This window comes from Physeter macrocephalus, chromosome 14 (genome assembly GCF_002837175.3).
Source record: "Physeter macrocephalus isolate SW-GA chromosome 14, ASM283717v5, whole genome shotgun sequence".
Lineage (NCBI taxonomy): Eukaryota > Metazoa > Chordata > Mammalia > Artiodactyla > Physeteridae > Physeter > Physeter macrocephalus.
The window spans coordinates 44270952-44297310 of NC_041227.1; the positions used below are offsets into that span (position 1 = coordinate 44270952).

General features: G+C 44.5%; 1 protein-coding gene across 1 annotated transcript in view; it reads right to left on the reverse strand.

Annotated features, from left to right (window-relative positions):
• CFAP61 (cilia and flagella associated protein 61) overlaps positions 1 to 26359 on the reverse strand; it is a 259559-nt gene that overhangs the window by 88458 nt on the left and 144742 nt on the right. The window contains exons 17-18 of the mRNA XM_028500039.1: positions 14934 to 15061; positions 713 to 811 (exon numbers count right to left, since the gene is read on the reverse strand). Coding sequence (XP_028355840.1) covers positions 713 to 811; positions 14934 to 15061 — 227 coding nt within the window. The remainder of the gene's footprint in view (positions 1 to 712; positions 812 to 14933; positions 15062 to 26359) is intronic.

Genomic DNA, 26359 nt, shown 5'->3' on the forward strand with positions numbered 1-26359 from the left:
GCAAGTTGCCTGGTCTGATGCAAATACAGTCACCAAGCTCCCATGCCCTGGAGTGTCACTCAGAACCCAAAAGCAGGTGGTATCTGGGTCACAGACCCGTCCCAGTTGTTTGGAACAGGGCCGGCATCCTCCCAGACCTGCTATTCACTCTTAACTTGCATTTCTATCTCTTAAAGAACATCTGGGGTGGGATAGGGAGGGCGGGAGGAAGGGAGACGCAAGAGGGAAGAGATATAGGAACATGTGTATATGTATAACTGATTCACTTTGTTATAAAGCAGAAACTAACACACCATTGTAAAGCAATTATACTCCAATAAAGATTAAAAAAAAAAAAAAGAACATCTGAACTCAGGAGAAAAACCTACCACTTCCCTTTTCTACCATTTAGCAGAAAAAGGACGGCACACAAATTAGGACATTTAGGCTTCAGAATGAAAAAGCAGGGGAGGGATAAATAAGGAGATTGGGATTAACATACACACACTACTATATATTAAATAGATAATCAACAAGGACCTACTATATAGGACTGGGAACTCTATTCAATATTCTGTAATAACCTATATGGGAAAAGAATCTGAAAAAGAGGAGATATATGTATATGTATAACTGAGTCACTTTGCTGTACACCTGAAACTAACACAACATTGTAAATCAACCATAATCCAATATAAAATAAAATTTTAAAAAAAGAAAATACAATTCATACTCGCTTGCTAAAAACTTCCTTTGTTCAGTGCCCAGAAGTTTTTTTCCTGGGAGTCCGTGGGTTGAAATCAGGGTGAGATTACTGAACTTCAGGTGAGAGCTAAGGAGAAAGAAAAAAAAAAAGAAAGAGGTAAAGCACAATTCAGTGAACGTTTATTACAATTCAATTTAACCTTATTTCACTTGTCTTCCAATTGTTGAGTCTTTCTTTGAAAGTAGCAACTCTTTTTGCACAAACCTTCCAAGAGAACCATTTAAATGAAAGAAGCGAGAGGGTGCCGGAGCAGCTAATGGCAGAAACTTCCAAAAGCTGTGACCTTGTGAAGGCAGGTGCCATTTAACTTTTTAAAATTTGCTTCTCAGAGTAAAACAAAATAAAACCCCAAGGTGGGAGGAAGCAGGTAAATTTAGTATAAGTCAACGCAAAGTTTGAGTTTCAGACTCCTGAGAGATGGCCTGGAATTCTAACCACCATGGTGAAACTTGCTGAGTGCTTACACTGAAGTGCTCTGCAGGGCCCTCATTGAGGCCTGGAAGCAGTACGATGAGGTCAGTACTATTATTACCCTGCTTTTATTATGCGGAACAGAGGCAAAGTGATTTGCCTAAGCCGGTGCAGCCAGGAAATCTGGAGGCTGGGTGTGAACCCAGGCCATCTGGCTTTAGCATCTTCTCATCTAACCATGGTCTTCACTGCCCTTGTAGACCCCAAACTGTGGACAGGGATGCAAAGATCATCTAATTCTCAGAGTCAACATTAGCTTTATGACTTTCAGATATCTGTAACTACTCAGATCAGGAGAGCACGGCATCACAGAGGAGAGAATTCTAGAAGATTCCTTTCAAGAGCAAAGCTGCCTTATATTTATTTGCATCAGGCTTTCCAGGGCCCGAGGCATGATTATGGGCGTCGTCATAGAGATTAATCTTCAGGACAATTTCTGCCGGGGTCGGGGGGTGGTGGTGGCAGGGGGCCGGTGCAGGTTTGTATTCTCTGTATTTCAGACAGAAGAAAATCGAGGTTGGAAACGGTAGGTAATTTGTTCACGGTCACGAAGCTCAGAAGCAGCAGGGCCAGAAATGAAAGCCACATCTTCTGACCCCAAGGAGTGCCCTCTGCACTCACGCAGGCGGCCCAAGGACCGGTCCCCCAGGGACGGTGAGCAGCACGCCCAGCACACTGAGCGCACGCTCCTCAGCGCTCCCTCCGTGTCTCCCTGAAATAGTTTAGATCCTCCCGCTGCAGATCTGCCTTCCAGCTACAGTCAGCAGCGTCTTATGGGTGGGCTGATCGCCTGCGCTTCAGCAGGATGAGAAAAACATTGTTTTTTTCTAAAAATCTCTTCTTGGTTCACCCCTCCCCTTAGACCAACCAAATGCAGAAAAAGAAACCTTCTCCAAGTTAGAGGAAAACACCTGCCCTCTTTCCCCAGGAGGAAACTGGAAAATTTCCAAACGTGGAAATGCTATCAATTTGCGGACAATCTGTTAAGCACCATTAAAAGCAGGAGACTTTGGGTGATGGCACGGCAGGCAATGGAATAAACTCAACTGCACCTGACATTTAAAAATAGCTAAATATTAGGAAAGGTTTTGCTTTAAAGTCTCTAAGGATGTGTGTCATGTAAGAATGAATATTCTTATTTGATACAAAGAAAACCAAGCACATTTTGTCCCCTAGTAATAAGAATAAAACTTTTGAATACGTTCAAATAATGTAAAGGTCACAATTAACCCCGACTACTTATGGCTGCAGTCTGCAAACACACCAGTTGCAGGCCTTTGATTTATTACCATTTAACGGAAAATGCAAATAACAATACGTGTTTATACTCACACGCGATCAAAATTTATTTGGGCTTTGGAGCCTATGTGACTAAAATGTGGTTTACGTTGTACTAATAATACAATGATATGCAGGCCTTTTTTACATCTCTATGTGAATAAGTGGCTTAGTAATTATCCAGCGGTATTTTTTACTAAAGAAACAATCTCTTTGGCACTGAACAGTTTGAACTATCTAACAACATGGATCACTTGTAAAATGACTTGTAAATTGCCGAATTACCACACTGTATTACCCTGAATTATGCTATTGTACAATTAAAGATTTTGCCAAAAGATTTGGGGAGGGGCATTTTCTTACTTTTTATCTATTAAGGAACCAGCTTTCCACCCTCCTTCTCTAGCCTTAGCCAAATTCCTTTTGCGTTCTTCATTGTGGCTGTTCTGGTTCTATATCCAATCTTCAAGGTCCCTACTTCACCCTTTCTTCTTCTCCCTACTATCCCCCTTCCTCATTCTCAAGTGAGAACATCTCCCACATCATAAGGAAAACAGAAACTAGTCCCCTGGCAAGACCCCTCCCTCCATTTCCCTTCTTGCCACCTCTAGATACAACTACAAGAGCCATCTTCCATTTCCCCCATTTAGAAGGGAGGGGTGTCCCATTAACCCTGTCTCCTCTTCAAGTTCCTCTCCTGTCTCTCCCTATCCTAGCAAGTTTCTCTTACAACTGCACTTAAGAAACCTCGAAGTGACTTGTCTAATGCTGACAGGTGGAGCCATGCTGTCAGCAGGCCCTGCTTCTCCACTTCTCAATGTGTGCCTTCCATTCACAAGGTCACCTCAGGTCCAAGGTGGCTCCTGGAGCTCCAGCCATCACACCCCACATCCACATTACAGGCAGAAGGGAGGAGGAATGGGTAGAAAGGGCTGCCCATTAAAGAGCTTCCCTGAAAGTCTCACATGACATTTCTGCTGATGTGGGAGAACTTAGTGACATGGCCATATATAGCAGCAAGGGAGGCTGAGAAATGTGGCTTTTCAAAGAGAAACACAATGGGTTTTCCAAGAACCACACTGCCCAGGGTTCTGTTATCAAGGACAAAGTACAGAATAAACACTGGAAAGCAACTAGAAATCTCTATGTGTTGACTACTAAAGGAAAGGTGGGGGGCGGTGATGAGGGAAGATGCTTGTATCAGTCAGGGTCTGAGCAGGAAGTAGACAGCCGACTCTACAGGGTTTGACTGAGTGAAGGCAGAGGTGTGGGCAGGGTTCTGGGGCTCATCCAGGGACTAGCAATTGTGGATGGGGTGCCACTGCTGGTGGGAATCCTGAGGAACAAGGGCTGGAGGACATGTGGACAGCTGGGACCATGCAGGAGGCCCCACCCAGGAGCTACCGCCATAGAACACGTGGTCTGAGACAGCACTGTCTTAAGGTTCTCTTTGAAGACTGCTTTCCTCGCCAGCTCCTCCTCCGTGCCCCATCAATCCTTTGCCAAACTTCCCAGTCTCCATGCCCAGCTCCCTGGGTGATGTGATTGACACCACAGCTTCATCTTACATCTTTACATTATAGTTTTCTTCTGAGCTAGAAACCTAATTTCCAGATGCCCGTCAGTCCTAATGTGGCCCCTCCACAGGCATCCCAAATTCAATACGTGTCCAAAGGTCCATGTGGCCCCGTCCCACTCCTCTTTTAACTTCATCAAAGGCATGGTCAACAGACTGCCTCTCTAGTTAGGAATTTGGGAGCCAACCTCAAACTCCTACCCTCTCTCTCTCCCTTCCCACAACTGGTCACCATGTCCAGTCATGTCTACATCATCCACATCTCTTGAATGCTCAACACCTGCCATTCCCAGGACACACTGCCTTCGCTCACCTTCTTGCCCAGAGAAAACAGTCTCAGGGTTAGTCGTCCCGGCACAAGCCTCTCTCCTGCCCATCTTCCACACGGCTACTGGAAACCTCTTTTTAAATTAAATCCCATCTCACGTCTATGTCTGCTCACCGCTTTGGTAGATGCAGAGCAGAGCAGCTAAGACCATGGGCTCAGGGGTCAGATTGCCTCACTGGACTCCTGGCCCGAGCACGTTCTAGCTCTTTAACTTTGAGCAAGTAATTCAACCTCTCTGTGGCTCAGTTGCTAGCCGGTAAAATGGGAATAATAGAACCTAGCTCCTCACAGGGGTGCTGTGAAGATGAGATGAAATAATATCTGTAAAATGCTTAGACTATTGCCTGCTGCACAAAACATTTTCAATGAATGTTACCTATTTTTATAACCAAAATACTAAGTCCAAATTCATGAGCATGGTATCTCAGGCCCTTATGGTTGGGGCCTAACCTAGCCTCTTCACCCTTCTTTGTAACATCAACCTTTTTGCTATTCCATGAAGGTTCCCTGTCTCTTTCATGACTTTATATGAAATTACCATCAGCATTTCCATTTTATCTTCAACCTCATATTTTGCTGTGATAGTTATCTCTGTCATCTGATTTAGAAACATCCAAATATTTGATTTCTTAAATTTATAACTATCTAAGAGTATCAGTCCAAAGTCATTATACTATTTATAATGTACAAATAGATCTTAGCTCTTCTGAGTATGAAATATGGATATAACACATTTAAGGCTTTTATTCTGATTACCTATGCATATTCAAAAAGTTCCTGCAGGGACTTCCCTGGTGGCGCAGTGGTTAAGACTCTGCCTGCCAATACAGGGGACACGGGTTCGAGCCCTGGTCTGGGAAGATCCCACATGCCGCGGAGCAACTAAGCCCGTGAGCCACAACAAGAGAAGCCCCCGCAATGCGAAGCCCGCGCACCGCCACGAAGAGTAGCCCCTGCTTGCCGCAACTAGAGAAAGCCCGCGCGCAGCAACGAAGACCCAACGCAGCCAAAAATAAATTAATTAATGAATTTTTTTAAAAAAGTTCCTGTACATGGAAGCGGGTCACGGGGTGCATCCTGGTTTGGACACGTGTTAGACGAGATGGCAGAAGCAGCAGCGCCTCGGGAAAAGCACGATCTCAGGTCTAATGGTATTGGCTTAACGTATAGAAACGAAATCTAGGATCATTGTGAGCCCTCTGCTCCAAAATCAAAGGTCACCATGCTGTGGAACCAAAAAAAGTTCAAGTGAAGCGCTCAGGCCAATGAAACATTAAACAAGTGCACCTGCATTTCCACAGCAGATAATTCCGGTGGGATTTCACGTTGCTGTGGATACAGAGGGAGGAACAGCTCAAAGATACTTGTAAAGCACGGAGGGATTAGAGTATCCAGGGAAATAAGTAAAAGCTATTGCGTTTCATTCCATGCTTCGGGAGGACAGCTACAAAATTAGGTCTGAGCATTCTTATCCTTCAAATAAAGAGGGTCACATTGCCAATTTATGGTGAACATGGTAAAAGAAACGTAACACTTCTCATGTTGCTTACCCTTCTGAGCAGTAGAAACCTGTCAACCTGCCAGGTGAATGCTTATTATTTTTTATTTTTATGTTTTTGCTGATTTCCTTTTTTTTGGGGGGGGGCACATAACAAGGACAACCAAATCAAGGGATTTAATTAACTGTTTTCATTAATGCTTTTATTTGAACAAATAATGTAGAGGGAAACTAATTATCCCATATCAAGCTAAATGTTACAATTTAATTTACTAAAATCTCTGCTTTCTGAATTGCTCAAGCAATGACAAAAATATCTGCCAACTGACAGTAAGTCCCAGCTCAAGACAGATATTTAACCTAACTGCATATGTGACTTGTCAAAGAATAACTCCGACTTAATTTGGTCTTAATGATACCACATAATTCCACAAAATTAATGATAAAATGATGGGATTTAAAAGTTAGGAGTTATATGAACTTCCAGTAGGAGAGGAAAAATAGGGACAAAACAAATCAAAACAAAATATTTATTATGAGAACCAGTTAAGAGAATCTACAGTTTTTCCTTGAAAAATGTTTAATTTCAGCATTTTTTCCACTTAGATCACAAAAGAGACTTCTGGACAATGTCCTTGGCTACTGACTTCATTTTTGTTGTGTGAATAAAAATGACACAGCAGCTGCACGCGTGGCCACAAAGCTGTCAGTAACAGCACACCCTGACCTCTGGGGGAGACTAGAGGGGTAGGGGCGTGTGGTCAAGGATTCTGAGCTCTCTATCGATAGAAGGGATGCAGTCAGTGTTCATGGGGCGGGTGCCATCTTCCATGGTTTCCCTGCTCGTGGAAGCCCCTGTAGGAACTGGGATAAAGCCCAGAGGAAGGGGCCAAGGAGCAAGTCTCTTCAGCCTGCCTAAGTCTAGCCTTGTGTCCTGGGGCAAGGATCTCTGATCGGCACTGGATCCAACAATAAGTAAAATCGTTTGCCTGGCGGGACCTCAGTGCTCTGTGGATTCTCCAGGGACCTGGCAGGGGAGGGGTCTGGTGGCCGGAGTAAAGGGGTTTGGGGGAGGGAGATTCGGGGATTCAGGATTTCAGCTGAAAAGCTTATGTATCTCTGCATGAAAGGAAAACATAAATCCTTACTGAAAAAGAGAAAATGAGTGTAATGTTTGAAATGTCCACTGAACAAATAAGAATAAAATTTTGGAGTTCTGGCAAAAAAGACCAAAATGAAATTGAGTTTTGCTTTATGATTTAGGGGAAATGATTTATGATGTTTTCATCTCTATATACATGAAGTAAAAATGTCATACATTTATCCTTTGAGCATATAAATGTAAGATGTAAATACCAAGATGGAAGCTATGAAAGACAAGCCGGAAAGCCTTCGCACACAAGAGGTGGCCAAGTACAAGACAAAATCGGTCGTCCCATGGGACTGGAAAAACCAAGCATTACGGGAATTCAAAAGCAAGTGAGATCACTTCCGGTCCCGAAGGATGAGGAAAGGTTTTATGCTTTGGGCAAATGCTGGCAGTTAGGAAGGCTTTATTGACACCATCAGGGCAGGTTTCCTCATGCTTGGCAGGTGTATCTCCTTGGACCTGCATTCTCAATGGTGAATAGTTGAAGCATGAAGCTTTGTGAAATGCTTTCTGCTAGGTCCAATTCAGCATGTAAATACTATGAACTTAGGGTAATGACTTCAGCTATGCAATGTTTAATGATACATTAATAATTATGCCTGGTAAGCCCTGAAGTAATGATGTGACTTAGAAGTTCTATGATTTGTTGAGAATTTTAAAATATGGTTTGGAAAACATGGCCCATAAAAACAGCTCAGTTACAATGAGCAATCAGAGGGGGAAATAGGTTTCCTCATAGATAAGACTGCCAAGTTTGAGGAAATGTCTACATAGATGGTTACTAAACCCGGCTGCATGTCAGAATTACCTGGAGAGTCTTAAAAATACAAATTCCTGGGGCCCACTCCAACCCGGTAAACTGTAACCACAGGAACAGGGGCCCAGGAAGCTGTCTTTTTATAACTACCACCTCCCCACCCTTACCCGCACCCCCACAAGTAGCTCTGATGTACTGGATGGTAGAGTCTGGAATTTCCACAAACTGTTGCTTATATGGAATGTTACTCCACCTTAACCCCCAGGTCTAGGAAGCTGACCCACAACATTTTTCCTCACCACAATTCTTAAAATCAAAAGGGAAATGCAAGCAGTTTTTTCCAAGCCCTAGCACCTTACCATGTGGCGAGTGTTCCTTTGAAAGGAACCCTCTTCAGAGAACTACACTTAGAGATAAAGTCTCTGCTCAGTAGGTGGCCTTGCCTGGTCTGGGTCTCACACAATGGCTCCCTTTCCCCAAAGATCACGGCTCCGGGCACCTCTATGGAAGGCCCCTGGCCTATGTTTCCAACTAACATCTGATGCTGTAAGGCGGCGGGTGAGGGGTTTGACACCCCGACTCCCTCAGTGTGGGGAAGCAGGCGCGGACGCCTCAGGAAATGCCTCTGGTTCATCCCCAGTCCTTGGGGAAGAGGGCACCTCCCACATCATGACTCTCCAGGCAATTCCCTCACAATGCTCAGCTCCCACCAGGATCTGGACATGCACATGGCATTAGCGGGGAGGTGTCAGTCTAGCAAGAATTGAGTGCTAGGTCTTTCTAGGTGCTTTGCTTTCTTGCCAGTGGAGGAGGAGAGACCCTGGGTGCTTTCCCTGTTGCACAGGTGTGGAAACGACGGAGGTTCAGAGAGGTCAGATGGTCGACCTGCGACCCAGCAGTAGGGGCAGAGAGCTGACTCTACCCCAGCTCAATGGTTCTCGTGGTCCCCAAACCGGCGTGAAAACACGGGTCCCAGCCTCCGGCCCCGGGTTTCCGATTCAGTCCTTACAGGGGGGCCTGTATTGGCACCTGCAACAGGTTCCCAGGCGGCGCTAAAGGTGACGACTGCTGATCTAATTTCATCTCCATCCCGAAGGAGAAATCAAGTATTTGCCAAGAGAGGCTCACTCTCCCTCTTTGTTCCAGCAGAGGTTGCTGGTGGAGCAGAGCACCTGGGTTCTCTCTAGAGCTGCCAGGACGCCCGGGAAGAGAGGTGGAGGGAGATCAGGAGATGCGCCCGACACAGTTTTCTCGTCTGGCCTCGCTTCCCTCTGCCTTTGTCTAGACCCACGCCTTCGTTACAGGGCAACTGTATGAACATCAAGAAAGGAGACCAAATGAAAGAAACCGGGCCGGCAGCAGGCCCACCCGCATCACCTGCAAATGGTCCTCCCGTCCCAATGCTTTCCTGCCTTCTCTGCCCGGGGTCTCCCCCTGACTGTGGCAGCTTGAGGGACAGGCTGGAAGCACAGCCCAGGGTGACCAGATGGACAGGAACTGGTGGGTAAATACCCCACTTCCTCGGGCGCGGAGGGACTGTTCCCAGCTGTGTCCTCGGAGGGGGTCCCGGCGGGACTGAGCCTCGTTGTGCATGGTGACCCAAAGGCACATGATTTGGGGGCTTTGCTGGCATTCCTGCCAGTCCCATCTCCCCTGCTCGCTCAGGTAGTTCCCAGGGATCACCCCCAAATAAACTACTTGCACCAAACTCTTTGTTTTCAGCTTTTGCAGGACCGCAAACCAAGACGGAGCCAATGTCGTCATTTGAAAATGACCTGATCGTAGAGGACAGAGGCTGAACAGGAGAGTCTGTTACTGGTACGTGTATGCGGTTTGTGTTTTGTGCAACTGTGAAGACAATTTGTAAAAAAACGCAGTATCTGTGAAATGCAATAAAACCAGGAATGCCTGTACATTTAAATACTGGAACCAGATTAGGAAATGGGATGGTGATTAGGAACCAGGGACAGATCCAGGTCAGTATTTTCTGGAGGCAGGATGTCAGGTCCTTCTGCCTGGGGAGGCTGAGACTTTGAACCTGACATACTGCCCCATCCCTCTATTTCCCCCCTACCAGGCCATCAGAGGGGCCTCTGTATCAGCCCCGGCAGGCCCCACTGTAATGCCAACATAACAAGATGGTGAGATGTGACCTGCCCCGTGGATCTCCACCTGTCCCCCGGGCATGCGCCACGGGCCTGGCCGCCACCCTGCATTTCCCTGGTACCCAAAGGGTGATTGGGGCGAGCACACAGCCCTCAATTCATGTGGCAGAGGCCGACAGCATGGACAGCCACCAACCTGTTCATGGGGTTCAGCTCTGAGATCAGCACGTAAGCACTGACTACTTAATTAGTCACCTAATTAGTGACAAGCCACAGAAGGCTTCAGATGTCCTCAAAGGTAAAGATAAGAAGCCTCATTAAGCTGCAAGCGCTCAGCTGCTGCCGCCAGACCCCACAGCTGGGCCGGATGCTGTGTGGTCCTGTGCGGCCCGATAACATGTGTTCCGGTCATCCAGCCACAACTGCAGCTTCACAAACGTGCCCTGTCGTTCCCAGCTAGTCTTAGTTACCTCGACACACCCACCAGATGAGGGATCAATGCCCAGGTCGAAAACCAGAAACTTCACCCTTTGGTGAGAGGACTTGGTGGGTGTTTTGAGACATCTCTTCCTGGGGGTGGAAGTGGAAGCCGAGGTGATGGTGGGTGGTTCCCGTGAACCAAAGTGCATCTTCTTCTAACCACCCAGCCTCGGCGGGATGCCACCCAGGGCTGCCTTCAGTCACTGTCATCCCAGGAGTCATTCATGAATTTTTCTAGCCCTGTTATAGGCTCCTTGAGAGATTCTTTACATTAGAACTGAATTAGGAAAAATTTTTAAATAATGGATTAAAAGGAACTGCTCCATAATTGGGAGTAAATAATATAATACACAAAGCATAGAGACATACGAGCTGAAACAGAATCAAATAGTAACTGCTTCAGCTCAGTGACTTGATGCCCAAGACATAGGGAAGAAGCTGTTGTGAATAATTCTGGAAAATAAAATGTCTGTTTGGGACACTGACTGCGGCAGGGCCTGAGATTCTGTGTTTCTAATCAGCTCCCAGGCGATACCAATCCTGCTGGAGTCCAGACAAAACTTTTGAGTAAAAAGGACATAAGACGCAGGATGAGTCCATAGACCCAGCTCCTACTCCTTTTTTGGTAGAGCATATCCATATTTCTTTTTTTTTTTAAAATGATTTTGGAGTACTACTGTGGAAAGCCTGACATAGTAAAAGCATTACATTTGGGGAGTTCATCAGGTCCAGACCTGGTACACAAAGGGACTGGTAAAAATATGACCAGCTAAGCTGTGTGAAAAGAGGCCCCTTGCTTTCTGGAAAGAGCTTTCAGGCTTCATTGCAAAGTTCCCCTTTGGGAAATAGCATTTCCTTGACAGATGACAGAAACTCCCCTCCGGCCTTGGCTGTTGATCCAAGAATAGGGAGTTCCCTTTAGAACTTTGATACGGTCAGTGGAGTTCCTAGTGTGACAGCAGCCAGGGCTGGCAGGGCCAGGGGGGCCCTGCCGTGACCCTCCCTCAGCAGAGGAGGAGGGCGGGACCTCAGCACTGGTTGGTAGCAGAGGTGGGCTGATGACCGAGGCCAAGATCTTTCTGCCAAAAACCAATGTTTGGGGTTTTGAAGAGGTCTTATTAATAGAAGTACCAAGAAGGATAATGTACATGAAACACCTACGGTGCCCAAGCCAACACCTTTCCGTCCCAAAGAGCCAGGCAGCCGAACAAACACATGAGAACCACAATTTAAAAAGAGCTCAGGTTCGTCACCTGAATGTCTTGAGCATGATGAGAAACACAGATAATTCACAGCAAAGTGTCTTAAGAGTTGCCTTTCCCCTCCAATTCACTGCCCTCTATTCCATAGGATGAGTGAGGGTTTCCTCCTCTATGCCCCCCACCCCAAGAAAGCTCCCTGGCCCTGGTTCTGTGCCTGCTGTCCTTCCTCCGCCCAGTCCCTGGTCCCCACCCAGGGGGCACACAGCCCGGCAAGGCAGGTGATGAAGGGAAAGGAGGCCAGGATGTGTGTGCCCGCAGGGTGGGGCCTGGGAGCCTGAACACGCTCCCTCCTCTGCCCTCCATGGAGTTACTTGGGCACAGCGCCCTCAGAAGACAGATGCACAAGACCTGGGGAGGGGGGGACAAATCAGCCAAGTCTCACCTCCACCCCGAATCACCCTGCACCCTTGCCCTTCTGCATCAGCTAGCCAGGGGCCTCAGGAGTGTCCATGGAGATTGCAGGAAGTCTAAGGGCAGGGCTGCCACTCAGCCCAGCGCTGGAATATTCACCAGGACCAGGAGGACACGGAGAACCACAGGGGGGGCTGGTGTGTGTCCCTAGAAAACACCTGTCACTCATGTCACCAGGCACTGGAGGGCCCAGGAGGTCTTGCCCTTGTAAGGACAAGAAGAAGATGCAGGGTGACCCACAGGCCTCACAACCAGAAAAGAAAGTGTGTCCTCCGTGCAGTTGTAACTGGACTGGTAGCAGCTGAGGACCAGACAGAAGGTTGTACTAAAAAACAAAACCCCAAATATCCCCTCAACACTCACACCTCACATGGAGCTTATATCCTGGTGTCTGTATTAGTTGGTGACTTTGGGCAAATCAAGTCAGCACCCCTAGTAGCACCGTGGCACTTGTGGAAAGGAGAGAATTTCTGCAAGGACTGCTTTTGGTGTCTTTGAAGAGGAAACCAAAGGTGCTTTGCAAATTTTTTTGCATGTAAATAATATAAGAACAAAGAGTTGTGCTTGTTTTGTCACCAGATGACAGGATGACCAGATTTTCTGGAAAAAGAGGCGGCTGTACTGGGCCTCAAATGGATTTTCCAGGAACTACAGTGCCCCAACTGAGTTTAATAATGCAGGGCACGAGCGTAGGAGGGCGATTTTCCTAAATCTTGCCTCCAAAATGTGGATTTAATCCCCACTGGAGGTCAGTGTTTGGTGAAAACTCTGTTTCTTCCATTTCATTCCAACTCAAATCATTTACAAAATTTAGTTCAAATGGCAGTTAAATTGGTAAAGTAAAATCTGCAGCAGGTTACTATGGCGACTGCTGATTTGAAATAATTAGAGAAAATAATGAGAGAATTATTTCCTCTCTTCAGGATTTGATATCCGTAAACGGATCCCAGTCTCTTTTTAGTGCACGTAATCTGTATAACGATGAGAGAGAATTATGAGTACTTTTAAGATGCTTTGAAAAGGTCTGTCTGATTGACGAATTTAATCAACCAAGTACTTATATCAAAATTTATACCTGTCTTTATTAAATCTAAGTTGATTCCACAAAAAGAAAATTATATGTGTATATCTTAATGTAATCATTTTAAAGAAGACATAAGGACAAGATATATAGCTAAATTAAGATTTAAGATCTGTTTATGATAACTTCTTGACTACTGTAATTTCACAACTCCTCCCTGATTGTTCATCTTTCAAAAGTGGCTGTACAGATTGCTGTTCAGAGTCTGAGGTGAAGAGACCTGTCAGAACAGGGAAAGCCCTCAAACTACAGAGTGGAATAGGCAGGAAAATGGATAGTCCTGGGTGCTTCTCATGATTTCTTTCCTGCAGTGAGAGATTGCTGTAGACTGACCACAGTATTTAAAGCCTGTGAACTTGGTTGTTAATTTCAATAAAGACAGGCAACTTATTTCTGGTTAACTAAGGGTGTGTTCCGGAAAACTGACCACATTATTTAAAGCCTGTGAACTTGGTTGCTAATTTCAATAAAGACAGGCGACTTGTTTCTGGTTAACTAAGGGTGTGTTCCGGATGATTGAACAAATTGGCTGGAAAGTGAAACAATCTTCAGTTACGTATCAGGTCAAATGAGCAAAATAACCATCTGGTTCGTCTCCATATCCACCAGGGACAAACACCTTCTAGGGGTCATTTCCTCCACCCTTTTCCTTGTCTAGACCCTCACCACTTATCTGGCCTCCAGAGGAGTCATGGTGGGGATGCCTTTCCCCATGTGCCACTCTCCTCTTAGCACCTACCGCTTTGAACAGTAGTTAAAGTTTCTCATGTGATCCTGAGCAAAAGGTCTGGGAAAAACTGGATTCTCCTAACTTAGGAGTCTGTGGTTCTCCAAAGCCTGGGTCTCTGAAAACATCTAGAGACTTTTTACGAAATGAATGAGGAAGCTAGGTCTGAGTGAAGTCAGGCACACATCGAGGGTTCCATGCCAGTGGTGGCAATGCCAGGCCATGAATCCAAGTTCTTGGACAATAACCCAGGGTTCTTCCTGTTAAAGAGAGGCTGAAATTCGCTGAGCAGATGGAGAGCTAATCGGGGGAGCTGAGAACTGTCAGGAATCACCTATCGGGGAAATAGGCTCTGCAAGGAAACTGTGCAGTGCTTTGAGGATAATAGAAAACACATCAAACAGCTGCACAGACCTCCGTTGTCCTGGGGAAATGTACTCTGTTCCCTGGCACCTGAAATGCAGGTGTTGAAAGAAAGGTCCTGGACTGTCTGCCAATTCTGAAGCCTATTTTTGATGCATACAGTCAAAACTGGTCCCCAAACCTGCTTGATCACACAGAGCACCTGTTAAGATACAGGTTCCCAGGGCCCTCCATAGGAGTTTCTGCTTCTCTATGTCTGTGAGGTCTGGGAATCTACATCTTTAACAAATGCTCTAGGTGATTCTTATAATCCAGCCAAAAAAGGGAAGCACCAGTATAGAACAGGGGCTGGAAAACTTCTTCTGGAAAGGGTCAGAATGACATACACTAGGCACTGCCAGCCAACTGGTCTCTGTCACAGCTACTCAAAGCTGCCGCTGTATCAACAAAACAGAGACAACACATAAATAAATGAGCACGACTGTGTTCCCATAAAGCTTTATTTACAAAAGCAGGTGGACCAGTTTTGACCTAGGGGGCTAGAGTTTGCCAACCCCTGATCTAGAATATTCCACTGATTCATTAATCCACATAGGCAACGTATGTGAGGTGGCAAAAAGCTCAGGTCTGTCCTTTCAAGGGACCCTCTCAGGTGTAGGAAGAGAAAGTCCTCTTTAAACAAACAAAGTAAAACAACTCACCAAAATATCAATGTCTCTAGGAAGGAAATTCCAACATTGGACGCACCAACCACAACAATCTTGGCGTTGACAGTTATTTTAGGTTCCAACGTTAGTTTTCTGTTTGTATGATTCAAGGCATAACTCAACTGGAAAAAAATACAAAGAGAAAAAGGGACTTGAGGAAAATGTAGCTGAGTCTGCATTCCCAAATTGGCAATTACTTAACCAGGATATTACCAGCAAATCAAACTGAAAAATGCCCCTGTGCAGCCCTGAGGAAATTTGTGGGAAGTAATTTTTAAGAAATTAATGTAAGAATATGGCAATATACCTAACACCGAGGCTGGTTCACATCAAAATACTTGATTTAGATCATTTTCGTCTTATTGTTGACAGATGTTTCATATAGAACCCAGGCCATCTATGAATAGAGATGATAAGGTAAATAATCCCCCAAGAAGACAGGCAAGTTGCTGCTTGAGAATCTGTAGTTTCATCAAAGGTCCCAATCTTTCCTTCTGTCCATGGTTTGAACAATTAGATTACAGTAGCTGGGTGCCTGATGGAAGGTATTAACTCTCATTCAATTCTGCATCCCTCACACAACACCTGGAGCACAGTAGGTGTTCAGTAATATTTATAGAATGACAAATGTGTTGAATGACAAAAGCATATTGGATGATAAGGATTGTTCAGTCTTTCAAATAACTTAGGGTCAGGGAGGACTCTTAGAAGCACAGAAAGTAACAGGTGATCCTGTTAATGTCCATGTTTGAAAAAATTACCTGGATTGATTTCTTTGGTTACTTTCCTGCAGAGGCTTCAGTGGGAACATGAAATGTACAAAGGAAGGTTTTACAAAGAGGTGGTGGGGTCTGTCTGTTTGTTTGGTTGGTTGGTTTTTGCCCACAATGCACAGTATGTGGGATCTGAGTTTCCCGACCAGGAATTGAACCCATGCCCCTTGCATTGGGAGCGTGGACTCTTAACCACTGGACTGCAGGGAGGTTGGAGTACTCTTAAAAGAACGTTGGATTGGGTCAGAAGACCTTGATTCTCTTTTTTAATTCATAAATTCAACACACATTTTTATTTGATGCTTCCTGTGTGTCTGGACAATAACAGGGTTTACAGCTGACTTCTCATCATAAGAAATGGAGGACAGGAGTCAGTGGAATGACATCTACACCAATGTGTCCCACTGGTTCAAGTTCTCATTACATTAGCATTAACTCACCTTCTAGGTCAGAGACCTTCAAATTCTAGTAGACCAAACCTATTTTTAATTTTCTTAAAATCCTGAGATACCAGGAGCTGGAAGTCCAGCGGGCTAATGGTAAAGTCCTATGGAAAGCTAGGCTCCCACCCACCTTCCAGTGCCTAAGGCAGCATGGGCGGGGTCACATGCTTTGCAATTTACCTGGCAACATGTGTGACCTAGAGGATAAATCCCCTCTCTCTAGCTCGAGCTAGCCCAGCAACATGGAGGTAAAAAAAATGTCTTGAGCCAAATAAGGTATTAATAGAAATTCAAAACAAAGTTTGGAGGTTTTAGACTCTCACCATAATTAACACTACTGGTGCCTCTCAGCATCTGTTCCACCCCCACTCCCACCTCCAATGAGACACACCGGGGATTTTGGAAAAGATTGAACCCACTCCCATCTTTAAGAGGGGGCTCTGGTTGACATAAACCAAGTTGCATAATCCCACCCTCCTTGCTCAACGATTGGCCCAGGATAGACACGTGACCTATGCTGGCCTAATCAGAGTGAAGCCCAGGACTTTTGTGTGATGGTTTAAGAAGAAAAGCCTCTTGCCTTCCAGATGGTATGAGGTGTAGATTGTGAAGCCTGAAATAGTACAGTCATCATGCCACCTAGAGGGAAACCATTCTGGAATGAAGCCCCAAGAGAATCACAAAGAAATAGAACAGGAATTCCTTTCAAATCCTACCTGAAGCCCATGCTAACTTTGGACACTTCAGTTACATGAGCAATAAATATCAGTCAGCTATCACCAAACAGTGTTGCATAACAAACCACCCCAAAATGCATTGGCTTAAAAAATTGCCATCTATCCTCACCCATGTAACTCTGAGTCAGCTGGAAGAAGGCTGATGTCAGCAGGATTCAGCTGGCTTTGGCTCCACTCTGAAGATTTCAGCTTAGCCTCTCATCTCTCCTATCTTTTTTGATGAGAGAGAGCTGGGTCTGTTCTTCTCATGGCAATGCAGAAGTGCAAGAAGGTAAGTGAAAATAAGAAATACTTCTTCAGCCTGGCCAAAGCAAGTCACACGGTGGAGCCCAACACCCATGAGGTGGGGAAGCAGACTCCCCTGTAGTGGGAGGAATCTCAAAGTCACACAGCAAGGGCACAAACCAGGGAGGGAGGAAGAGCTGGAGAGAAAGACTGCAACCCACTGTGTTTCCTTGATTGTTTAGCTCAGTTTGATTCTTTTACATGCAACTAAAAACTTCCTAAACTGATAGACTTTCTAAATGACAATAATGAATATATCATTCGGGTGAAAGAGTACCTGGTTCTTCAAATAAATGTCACTCTGATCTGCCCTATGAAAATTTCCCAGCACAGGCCAGTGAGGAATTCTGCGAGAAAACTAGTTAACACTGGTACATCTGGCTGCCAGTGTGTACTGTGTTCCCATTAACTTGCAAGACAAGCCTGGTAGCAGCAGATTGGGTCTGGTGGTTTAGAGTGAGGAAGATAGGAAGCATAAATGGTGGTATGAAGGCATGTAGTCACAGGTCTAATTAAGAGACTTAAGATGCAAGCATCTTCACAGAGGTCAGAACCCAAGATTCCTTCCATAGGAGGTATGTTCAGACATTCCCCTCTGCTGTCCGGAAGCATATACTAACACTGAAACATGGGCAGTAATGAAATTCCCTGGTAAAGAATTATACCCCATTTATGAAACAGTTCCTGAATCAATGATACAAAGGCACCTGGGGAACAGAACAGCATGGCTTTTGTTTCCCACACAATAGCTTTAACACCAACAGCTGCCAGGCCTCAGAAATCACCTTTCTAACCTCTGAATACACAAAGTAGCCTCGGGTGTCAAGAGTTAGCATCAGTACCAACGGTGGTGGGTGTCTCAGGAGAGTGATCAGGTACCACAATGGTTCTCACGAAGCCCAATTTTGTGCCCAGGCTTCAATTAAAAACATATTCATCATTGGGTATGAAGAAGTGACCTGAAAAAGCCACATTTTTCTTTTGTTAGGATAGATGGTTTTTAAATACCTTGAAAAGAAATTCTTTCCAGCCTGGAAATATCTTTCAGTGACAACTGCAAATGAAGAGGGCTTCTTCTGCTTTCAAAGGGTTTGTTTTGCCCATAAGCTGAAAGCTCGAGGCATTTTTGGAAGGAAGCAGAATATGTCCTTCCTTTATGTTCCTTCAAACTACAGGTTTTCCCAGTAAAGAAAAACAGGCATGGAAGACCCTCTGAGCCAAGCCAGCTTTTCCTTTTCTTGGTCTGAACATCTAACAAAAATGTCCCGTGCACTAGAGATCCTGTTTTAGACGTTTGTTTTTGTTTTTTATTTCCTTAACAGCAAAGTAAAAATAAAAGCTGTATCTACTGACTCACATTTTATAGACAGAAATTAAATGTGCCTTGTAATAGTAAATTATCAAAGATGAAACAGAGGAGTCTCTGTAAGCTATTTAACTACATACCATACCAGTGATAATACGGGTGAGAAATCAAATTCTTACCTCCATATTCTTTGGAGACATGTATGCTTCTATTCTCCTAATGACATTAAGTTAGTATTTTTAGACAAACGGATGATTTTAAATAGATCAACAGGTACCCCAGCAAGAAGGAATAGGCCATATATCATGTATAAGCTGACCTTTCAAGGCTGAAAGAAATGTTCCTTAAAATTGATTATGGCTCTCATAATAAGTTTAAAACACAAGCCTTAAGTTCCATCCCTGAGATGTAAGAAGAAAGAATGATAAAATGGGACACCCTGTTTGGAAATTCTAGAGCCAGGCTTGAGGTGTGGGGAGGGGAGGGAGTGTGGATGTTTCAGAGAGAAGTGACGATAAAGGTCAGGTGAGGGGGTTGTTGAGATGAGAAAATAGGGAACAGAAATGAGCACATGTTTAAATTTTAAGCTATTTATCTGTAATTTCCTATGAGCTTCTGAATTAGAACACCTTGTGCATGTGAGAGAGTCATTGAGCAGTTTGGTCCCTTTATTAATTCACCTGGTTTGTCTGCCACCCTCCACCTAGACTGTTTGCTTTCTGAGGTCAGGGGCTATGTCTGGTTTTTTGAGGCATTCATTTAGTTTTAGTTTAGGTTTGTTTTATCTGAACAATTCCTGCCACACGTTTTTGGACATTTGGTAAATGATGAAAGGACAGATATGCTGACTTTGTGTCCCGTGAGCCCTTCTTAAAGGGTGCTGACTTAATTTCTACTGATTCAGGTTATTTCTGTTGGTGCTTTTCCAGTTGCTTACATGACAAACATGATTTAGATATAATGAGAAGTACTTAGGATTAAATTTGATCTTTTTAGTAAAAGTGATACTGACGTACATGCTCAGGTGAGTTTATGCTGTGATTCACATACATTTATCAAGAGACCTTAAAGATACAGTTTTAAGTTTTATGCATGTTTGTTAACGGTTCTGTGTGTACAAAAAGAAAAATTCGTCGAAGTGTAATTTTATCTGATACACACAGACCTGAGTTCTGTGTTTCCATATCTGGTTTAGTTTTTCTCATGCACTTAGAATGAGTTAGAATGACAACAAAAGCAGTATTAAAACTCAGTTTCAATAATAGATCCAAAATCAGAAGTTGCTGAAATTACAAATAGGCCATTAAACTGGAAAGCAGTCAAAATAACTACAAATGATCCTACAAAATAAACCCAATTCATACTAAAATGGGACATGACAGCGTCTACGATGAATTTTTTCTAATGATACCCTTTCGTTTGGGGGTCACATTCAACCTCCAGGATCACTGGACTGGGCATGATTAGCCCAGTCCAAACAAGGGACTGTTTTCTTAACTCTGCTACTGGTTGAAATTCTGAGCCTCTTTTCCTTAAACATCAGTTTCCTCAGGTGTACAATGGAAGTAAATTACACAAACCTCTGCCTTCCTCAGCAGGCAAACATGGGAACTATTCATTTAAAAACGTCCACAAATACTTGGAGCTTTTCAGGCAAAGATGTGACACAAGGTAAAATTGCACATCCTCTCTCGCATCTGCAATATGAAAGGCAAATCTTCGAAAATCACATTTTAAAAGGGCGAAACAAGGAGCTCCATTTTCAGCTCCACACCCATGTGTATATATTTTTTCTTCTAGAAAGCTTCCAAAGACTTCAAAGGGAGCTCTGTCCAGGCAAGAAAATGGAAGATGGAGAGATTCAAAGCCATTAGAAATAGAATTTCTGAAACTCTTAATAAGCCTATTTTTGCTTCATAAATGTAATTTTTTCTCCTTACACTTTTCCATTCTCTCTCTTCTTTTGGAGAAGCTTCCCTTCCCCCAATTTGATCAAAACAAATAATGACAGGTTGACAGCGCTATAAATATCAGTGTCAGTTTCAGAGTTCAAAGTAAACAAATTGACCTCTTGGGGTCAAAGTATTGCAATATTTACCAAATACATAAAGAGTAGGGAGATACAGACATGTAAACAAGAAACAGTAAGTCGGGAATCTCTTCCACAGACACAAAATGCAATTTTGAAAAACCTTTCTGCTAAAATCATTAAAAGGGCTCAAAACTACGATAGCAACGCCATCACCTCTGTCCTAGCAGAGCATGAGGAGGCTGTCAAGACAACGCCATGGTTTTGAGCCTCGTTTTCTGAAGGATTCCCTTAACCTTCCTCTTTGTTAGGGTATGGGGAGCTCCTAACACTTCTTGCAGCTCCAGCACGTGGGAAAAATGCACACTGTTCTGTCTCTGGCATCTGCTGAGAGTGACAATGACTCAAGGACACTTTCTGGCTTGCTCTCCTATCAAGGGGAGGCGTGTACTCAAAACCATGCAACGTGGGCTAAAGGGTGGCCTGGGGTTCCTACAGCATCCCCACCATTGCACCAGGCACAAGCTAGGCACACAGTAAAGTTTGGGAAGTGAATGAGGCACTAATTTGGCCTCTGCAAAATTATTAGTAACCCTACCCATGAAGAATTCTTATTTCTTTAAAGAACTATAATACCTTTAATTCCTTTACATTCTTCACATTATCCCAGGCAAACAGTGGGAGCTTGAACCCTAGCTAAAGAAGAGGGAGGGTCCTGTTTCAGTTAGGGTTGGGATTGGCTGCATACAACAGAAAATGCAGCTTAAACAGAAAACGGTAGCTTTAACAGGATAGAAGATAATTTCTCACTTATGCAAAAGAAATCTGGAAATACATAATCCAGGGCTACTGAGGCAGAGCCAGACTTCTACCTGCCTAACTCCCCATCCTAGTGCATGGCTTCCATCCTCAAGGATGGCCTAGGATGGCTGCCGGAGATCCAGATATCACGTCCTCATTCCAGGGAGCAGGAAGGAGAAGGAAGGAAAGAAAAAAGGGCCTTCCTTCCAGTGAGCCACACCCTTTAAGCAGTCATCTCAGAATTCCCATTCCACCTACTTCTATTTCCAGCTCAGTGGCCAAAATTGAGTCATATGGTCATGCCAGATGCAAGGGAGGCTGGGAAACATATTCTCTTAGTTGGGTGCATTGCTGCCTTGCACAAAATTGAGATCTCTTTACTAAGGCTAAAGGGAGGAATGGATATTGGGGGCAACTCATGGTCTTTGCTGTTGTTCCTTAAGCCTCTATAATTCAATGAGTAAATTTCTTTAACTTGCATTTTTCTTATATTTTTCTTATCAACTCCATCTGTCCCAATCCCTCCTATACCCATATGCCCAACCTGGCTATTATCATTATTTTGCAAACGTTTTTAAAAGTTCAAATTATTGCCACCCCATGACAATCACTGTAAACAATTCTTATACATTTATATGTGGGGGAAAAAAGTGTTTTGCAAGTTGAGTGATTTTACTGAATTTCGTCAGTTCTAGGATGCACATTTTTTCCACATTAGCGTCCCTGAAATCAGCCTCACGGTCAATGTCACCTTAGCCGTTGGGATTGGCCAGGTAGCAGCAGTGACACAGTTGTCCTCTCCTGGGCACAGGTGACTTGGTCAAGGCTGTTCACTGTCATCATTTCCGGAGAGTCATGTGCATTATGGGACAACATGTGTTGAGTTTAACTGCTGCTGAAAACACCTTCAAAAAGATTACAGCATGATTTGGCATCGAAATGAACACTTATTATGTTCCCATGAAGGCCCAGAAACCGAGCGGCAGGGTGCAAATTTGATATTAATGAAGCAAATATTAGTCATTGGAGAGAATGGCTGTAATTCCATATTTTCTTGCAATGAAACAATCAAATGCTTTACAGGAACAAATCAGGGATGATAGATACCTACAAGCAGACGAAGCTGTGTTACATTTTGTTACCGAGACACATGCAAAAGTTTTTTTCCCATCACGCAGCAAACAATGCAATTGAAGGGTACATAAATTGGCTCTCCTCTCTGAATAGATAAAAGAAATTTCAAAGCAGTAAGACATATGACTGATTCATATTCTGTTCAGGGCTCTTATTAAGACATTGTGTCACAGTTTAATTGGCCATGTTTTTTTCTTAATGGTACATAAAGTAAGGGTCCATCTAATAATAATGGCATCTTAGATTTGATAAGGGTGATGAAATTCACTTGCTTTTAATTAGATAACAGCCTGAACAACTAGTTATATAATCATTGAAAATATGGTTATTTGATGCAATACTCGAGCATGGGCAAGGGAGACCCACTGTTAGCTTTCCAGGGACACAGTGACTCACTGATTCCCAATGTGGGGATGCTAGCACGGGCGCTAGGATAACCTCAAGTGGCTCCACGTCCCTCCGCTTCACACCTGGAGTGGTGCCAAGTGTTTAGAAATGTCCTCTGTGTCCCACATCACACCCAGAAAATCCTGTCTGTTAGGGTTCAGCTACTTGGCTACCTCCAGGTATCACTGTCAATACAGAGTCAGCCACAAACTGGAGAAATGACGTCTCTGGGGTGAACAGACAGCAAAAGGCAGGGAAAAAGCAAATCCATGGCAGGGAAATGGTTTGCAGAATCAATGACAAATTACTATTATGTTGTATCTGTGTCTCTTATAAAAAGCTCATTGACTTAGCATGTAGTTGCCTAACCATTCTCAACTTCTATAGCCCTATGAAGGACCCATTTTTAATGAAATAAAATGAAGGTGTGGCCTCAAAGGTTTTGAAAACGCTCAAATTCAAGAGTGATGAAAGGCATTCTTCCTGTTAAATAATGCCCTTCCAAAGTGATGGCATTTTCCTACAGGTATCCAAGGATAAAAATGGTCCTGTATATATTAAATACAAAATGCATATATGGTGGGGGGGATCTTCAAGATGGCAGAGGAGTAAGACGTGAAGATCACCTTCCTCCCCACAAATACATCAGAAATACATCTACATGTGGAACAACTCCTACAGAACACCTACTGAACGCTGGCAGAAGACCTCAGGCTTCCCAAAAGGCAAGAAACTCCCCAGGTACCTGGGTAGGGCAAAAGAAAAAAGAAAAAACAGAGACAAAAGAATAGGGACAGGACCTGCTCCTCTGGGAGGGAGCTGTGAAGGAGGAAAAGCTTCCACATACTAGGAAGCCCCTTCACTGGCAGAGACGGGGGGTGGGTGGGGGGAAGCTTTGGAGCCACGGAGAAGAGCGCAGCAACAGAGGTGAAGAGGGCAAAGTGGAGAGATTCCCGCACAGAGGATCAGTGTCGACCAGCACTCACCAGCCTGAGAGGCTTGTCTGCTCACCCGCCGGAGTGGGCGGGGGCTGGGAGCTGAGGCTCAGGCTTCGGAGGTGAGATCCCAGGGAGAGAAATGGGGTGGGTGGCATGAACACTGCCTGAAGGGGGATAGTGTGCCATGGCTAGCCGGTAGGCAGACCGGGAAAAAGTCTGGAACTGCCTAAGAGGCAAGAGACCATTATTTCAGGGTGCACGAGGAGAGGGGATTCAGAGCACTGCCTAAACGAGCTCCAGAGACGGGTGCGAGCCGCGGCTATCAGCATGGACACCAGAGATGGGCATGAAACGCTAAGGCTGCTGCTGCAGCCACCAAGAAGTCTGTGTGCAAGCACAGGTCACTATCCACACCTCCCCTCCTGGGAGCCCGTGCAGCCCGCCACTGCCAGGGTCCCATGATCCAGGGACATCTTCCCCGGGAGAACACACGGCGCACCTCAGACTTTTGCAACATCACATTGGCCTCTACCACTGCAGGCTCACTCCGCTTTCCATACCCCTCCCTCCTCCAAGGCCTGAGTGAGCCAGAGCCCCCTAATCAGCTGTTCCTTTAACCCCCTCCTGTCTGGGCAAAGAAGAGACAGCAGAGGGTGAACTACACCCAGAGGCGGGGCCAAATCCAGAGCTGAACCCCAGGAGCTGTGCGAACAAAGAAGAGAAAGGGAAATCTCTCCCAGCAGGCTCAGGAGCAGTGGGTTAAATCTCCACAATCAACTTGATATACCCTGCATCTGTGGAATACCTGAATCAACAACGAATCATTCCAAAATTTGAGGTGGTGGACTTTGGGAGCAACTGTAGACTTGGGGTTTGTTTTCTGCATATAATTTGTTTCTGGTTTTATGTTTATCTCAGTTCAGTATTTACAGCTTATTATCATTGGTAGATTTGTTTATTAATTTATTAATTTGGTTGCTCTCTTCCTTTATATATATATATATCCTTTTTCGTCTTTTGTGAGTGTGTATATGTATGCTTCTTTGTGTGATTTTGTCTGTATAGGTTTGCTTTTACCATTTATCCTAGGGTTCTGTCTGTCCACATTTTTTTGTGTGTGTGTGTTTTTTTTTTTTTTTTAGTATAGCTTTTAGCACTTGTTATCATTGGTGGATTTGTTTATTGGTTTGGTTGCTCTCTTCTTTCCTTTCTTTTTTGAAATTACTTTTTTTTTTTTTTTTTGTGGTACACGGGCCTCTCACTGTTGTGGCCTCTCCCATTGCGGAGCACAGGCTCCAGACGCGCAGGCTCAGCGGCCATGGCTCATGGGCCCAGCCACTCCGCGGCACGTGGGATCTTCCTGGACCAGGGCACGAACCCGTGTCCCCTGCATCGGCAGGCAGACTCTCAACCACTGCGCCACCAGGGAAGCCCGAAATTACTTTTTAATCTTAATAATTATTTTGTATTTTAATACGTTTATTTATTTTATTTCTTTTTTCTTTGTCTTTCTTTTTTTTTCTCCATTTTCTTCTGAGTCATGTGGCTGACAGGGTCTTGATGCTCTGGCTGGGTGTGAGGCCTGAGTCTCTGAGGTGGGAGAGCCAAGTTCAGGACATTGGTCCACCAGAGACCTCCCGGCCCCACATAATATTAATTGGTGAGAGCTCTTCCAGAAATCTCCATCTCAGCACTAAGACCCAGCTCCACTCAATGACCAGCAAGCTACAGTGCTGGAAACCGCATGCCAAACAACTAGCAAAACAGGAACACAACCCCACCCATTAGCAGAGAGGCTGCCTAAAATCATAATAAGTTCACAGACACCCCAAAACACACCAGCGGACGTGGTCCTGCCCACCAGAAAGACAAGATCCATGCTTGCTTATCCACCAGAACACAGGCACCAGTCCCCTCCACCAGGAAGCCTACACAACCCACAGAACCAACCTTACCCACTGGGGGCAGACACCAAAAACAATGGGAACTACAAACCTGCAGCCTGCGAAAAGGAGACCCCAAACACAGGAAGTTAAGCAAAATGAGAAGACAGAGAAATACACAGCAGATGAAGGAGCAAGGTAAAAACCCACCAGACCAAACAAATGAAGAGGAAATAGGTAGTCTACCTGAAAAAGAATTCAGAGTAATGATAGTAAAGATGATCCAAAATCTTGGAAATAGAATGGAAGAAGCACAAGAAACGTTTAACATGGACCTAGAAGAACTACAGAGCAAACAAACAATGATGAACAACACAATAAATGAAATTATAAATTCTGTAGAAGAAACCAATAGGAGGATAACTGAGGCAGAAAACGGATAAGTGACCTGGAAGATAAAATAGTGGAAATACCTACCGCACACCAGAATAAAGAAAATAGAATGAAAAGAATTGAGGACAGTCTCAGAGACCTCTGGGACAACATTAAATGCACCAACATTCGAATTATAGGCGTCCCAGAAGAAGAGAAAAAGAAAGGGACTGAGAAAATATTTGAAGAGATTATAGTTGAAAACTTCCCTAATATGGGAAAGGAAATAGTTAATCAAGTCCAGGAAGCACAGAGAGTCCCATACAAGATAA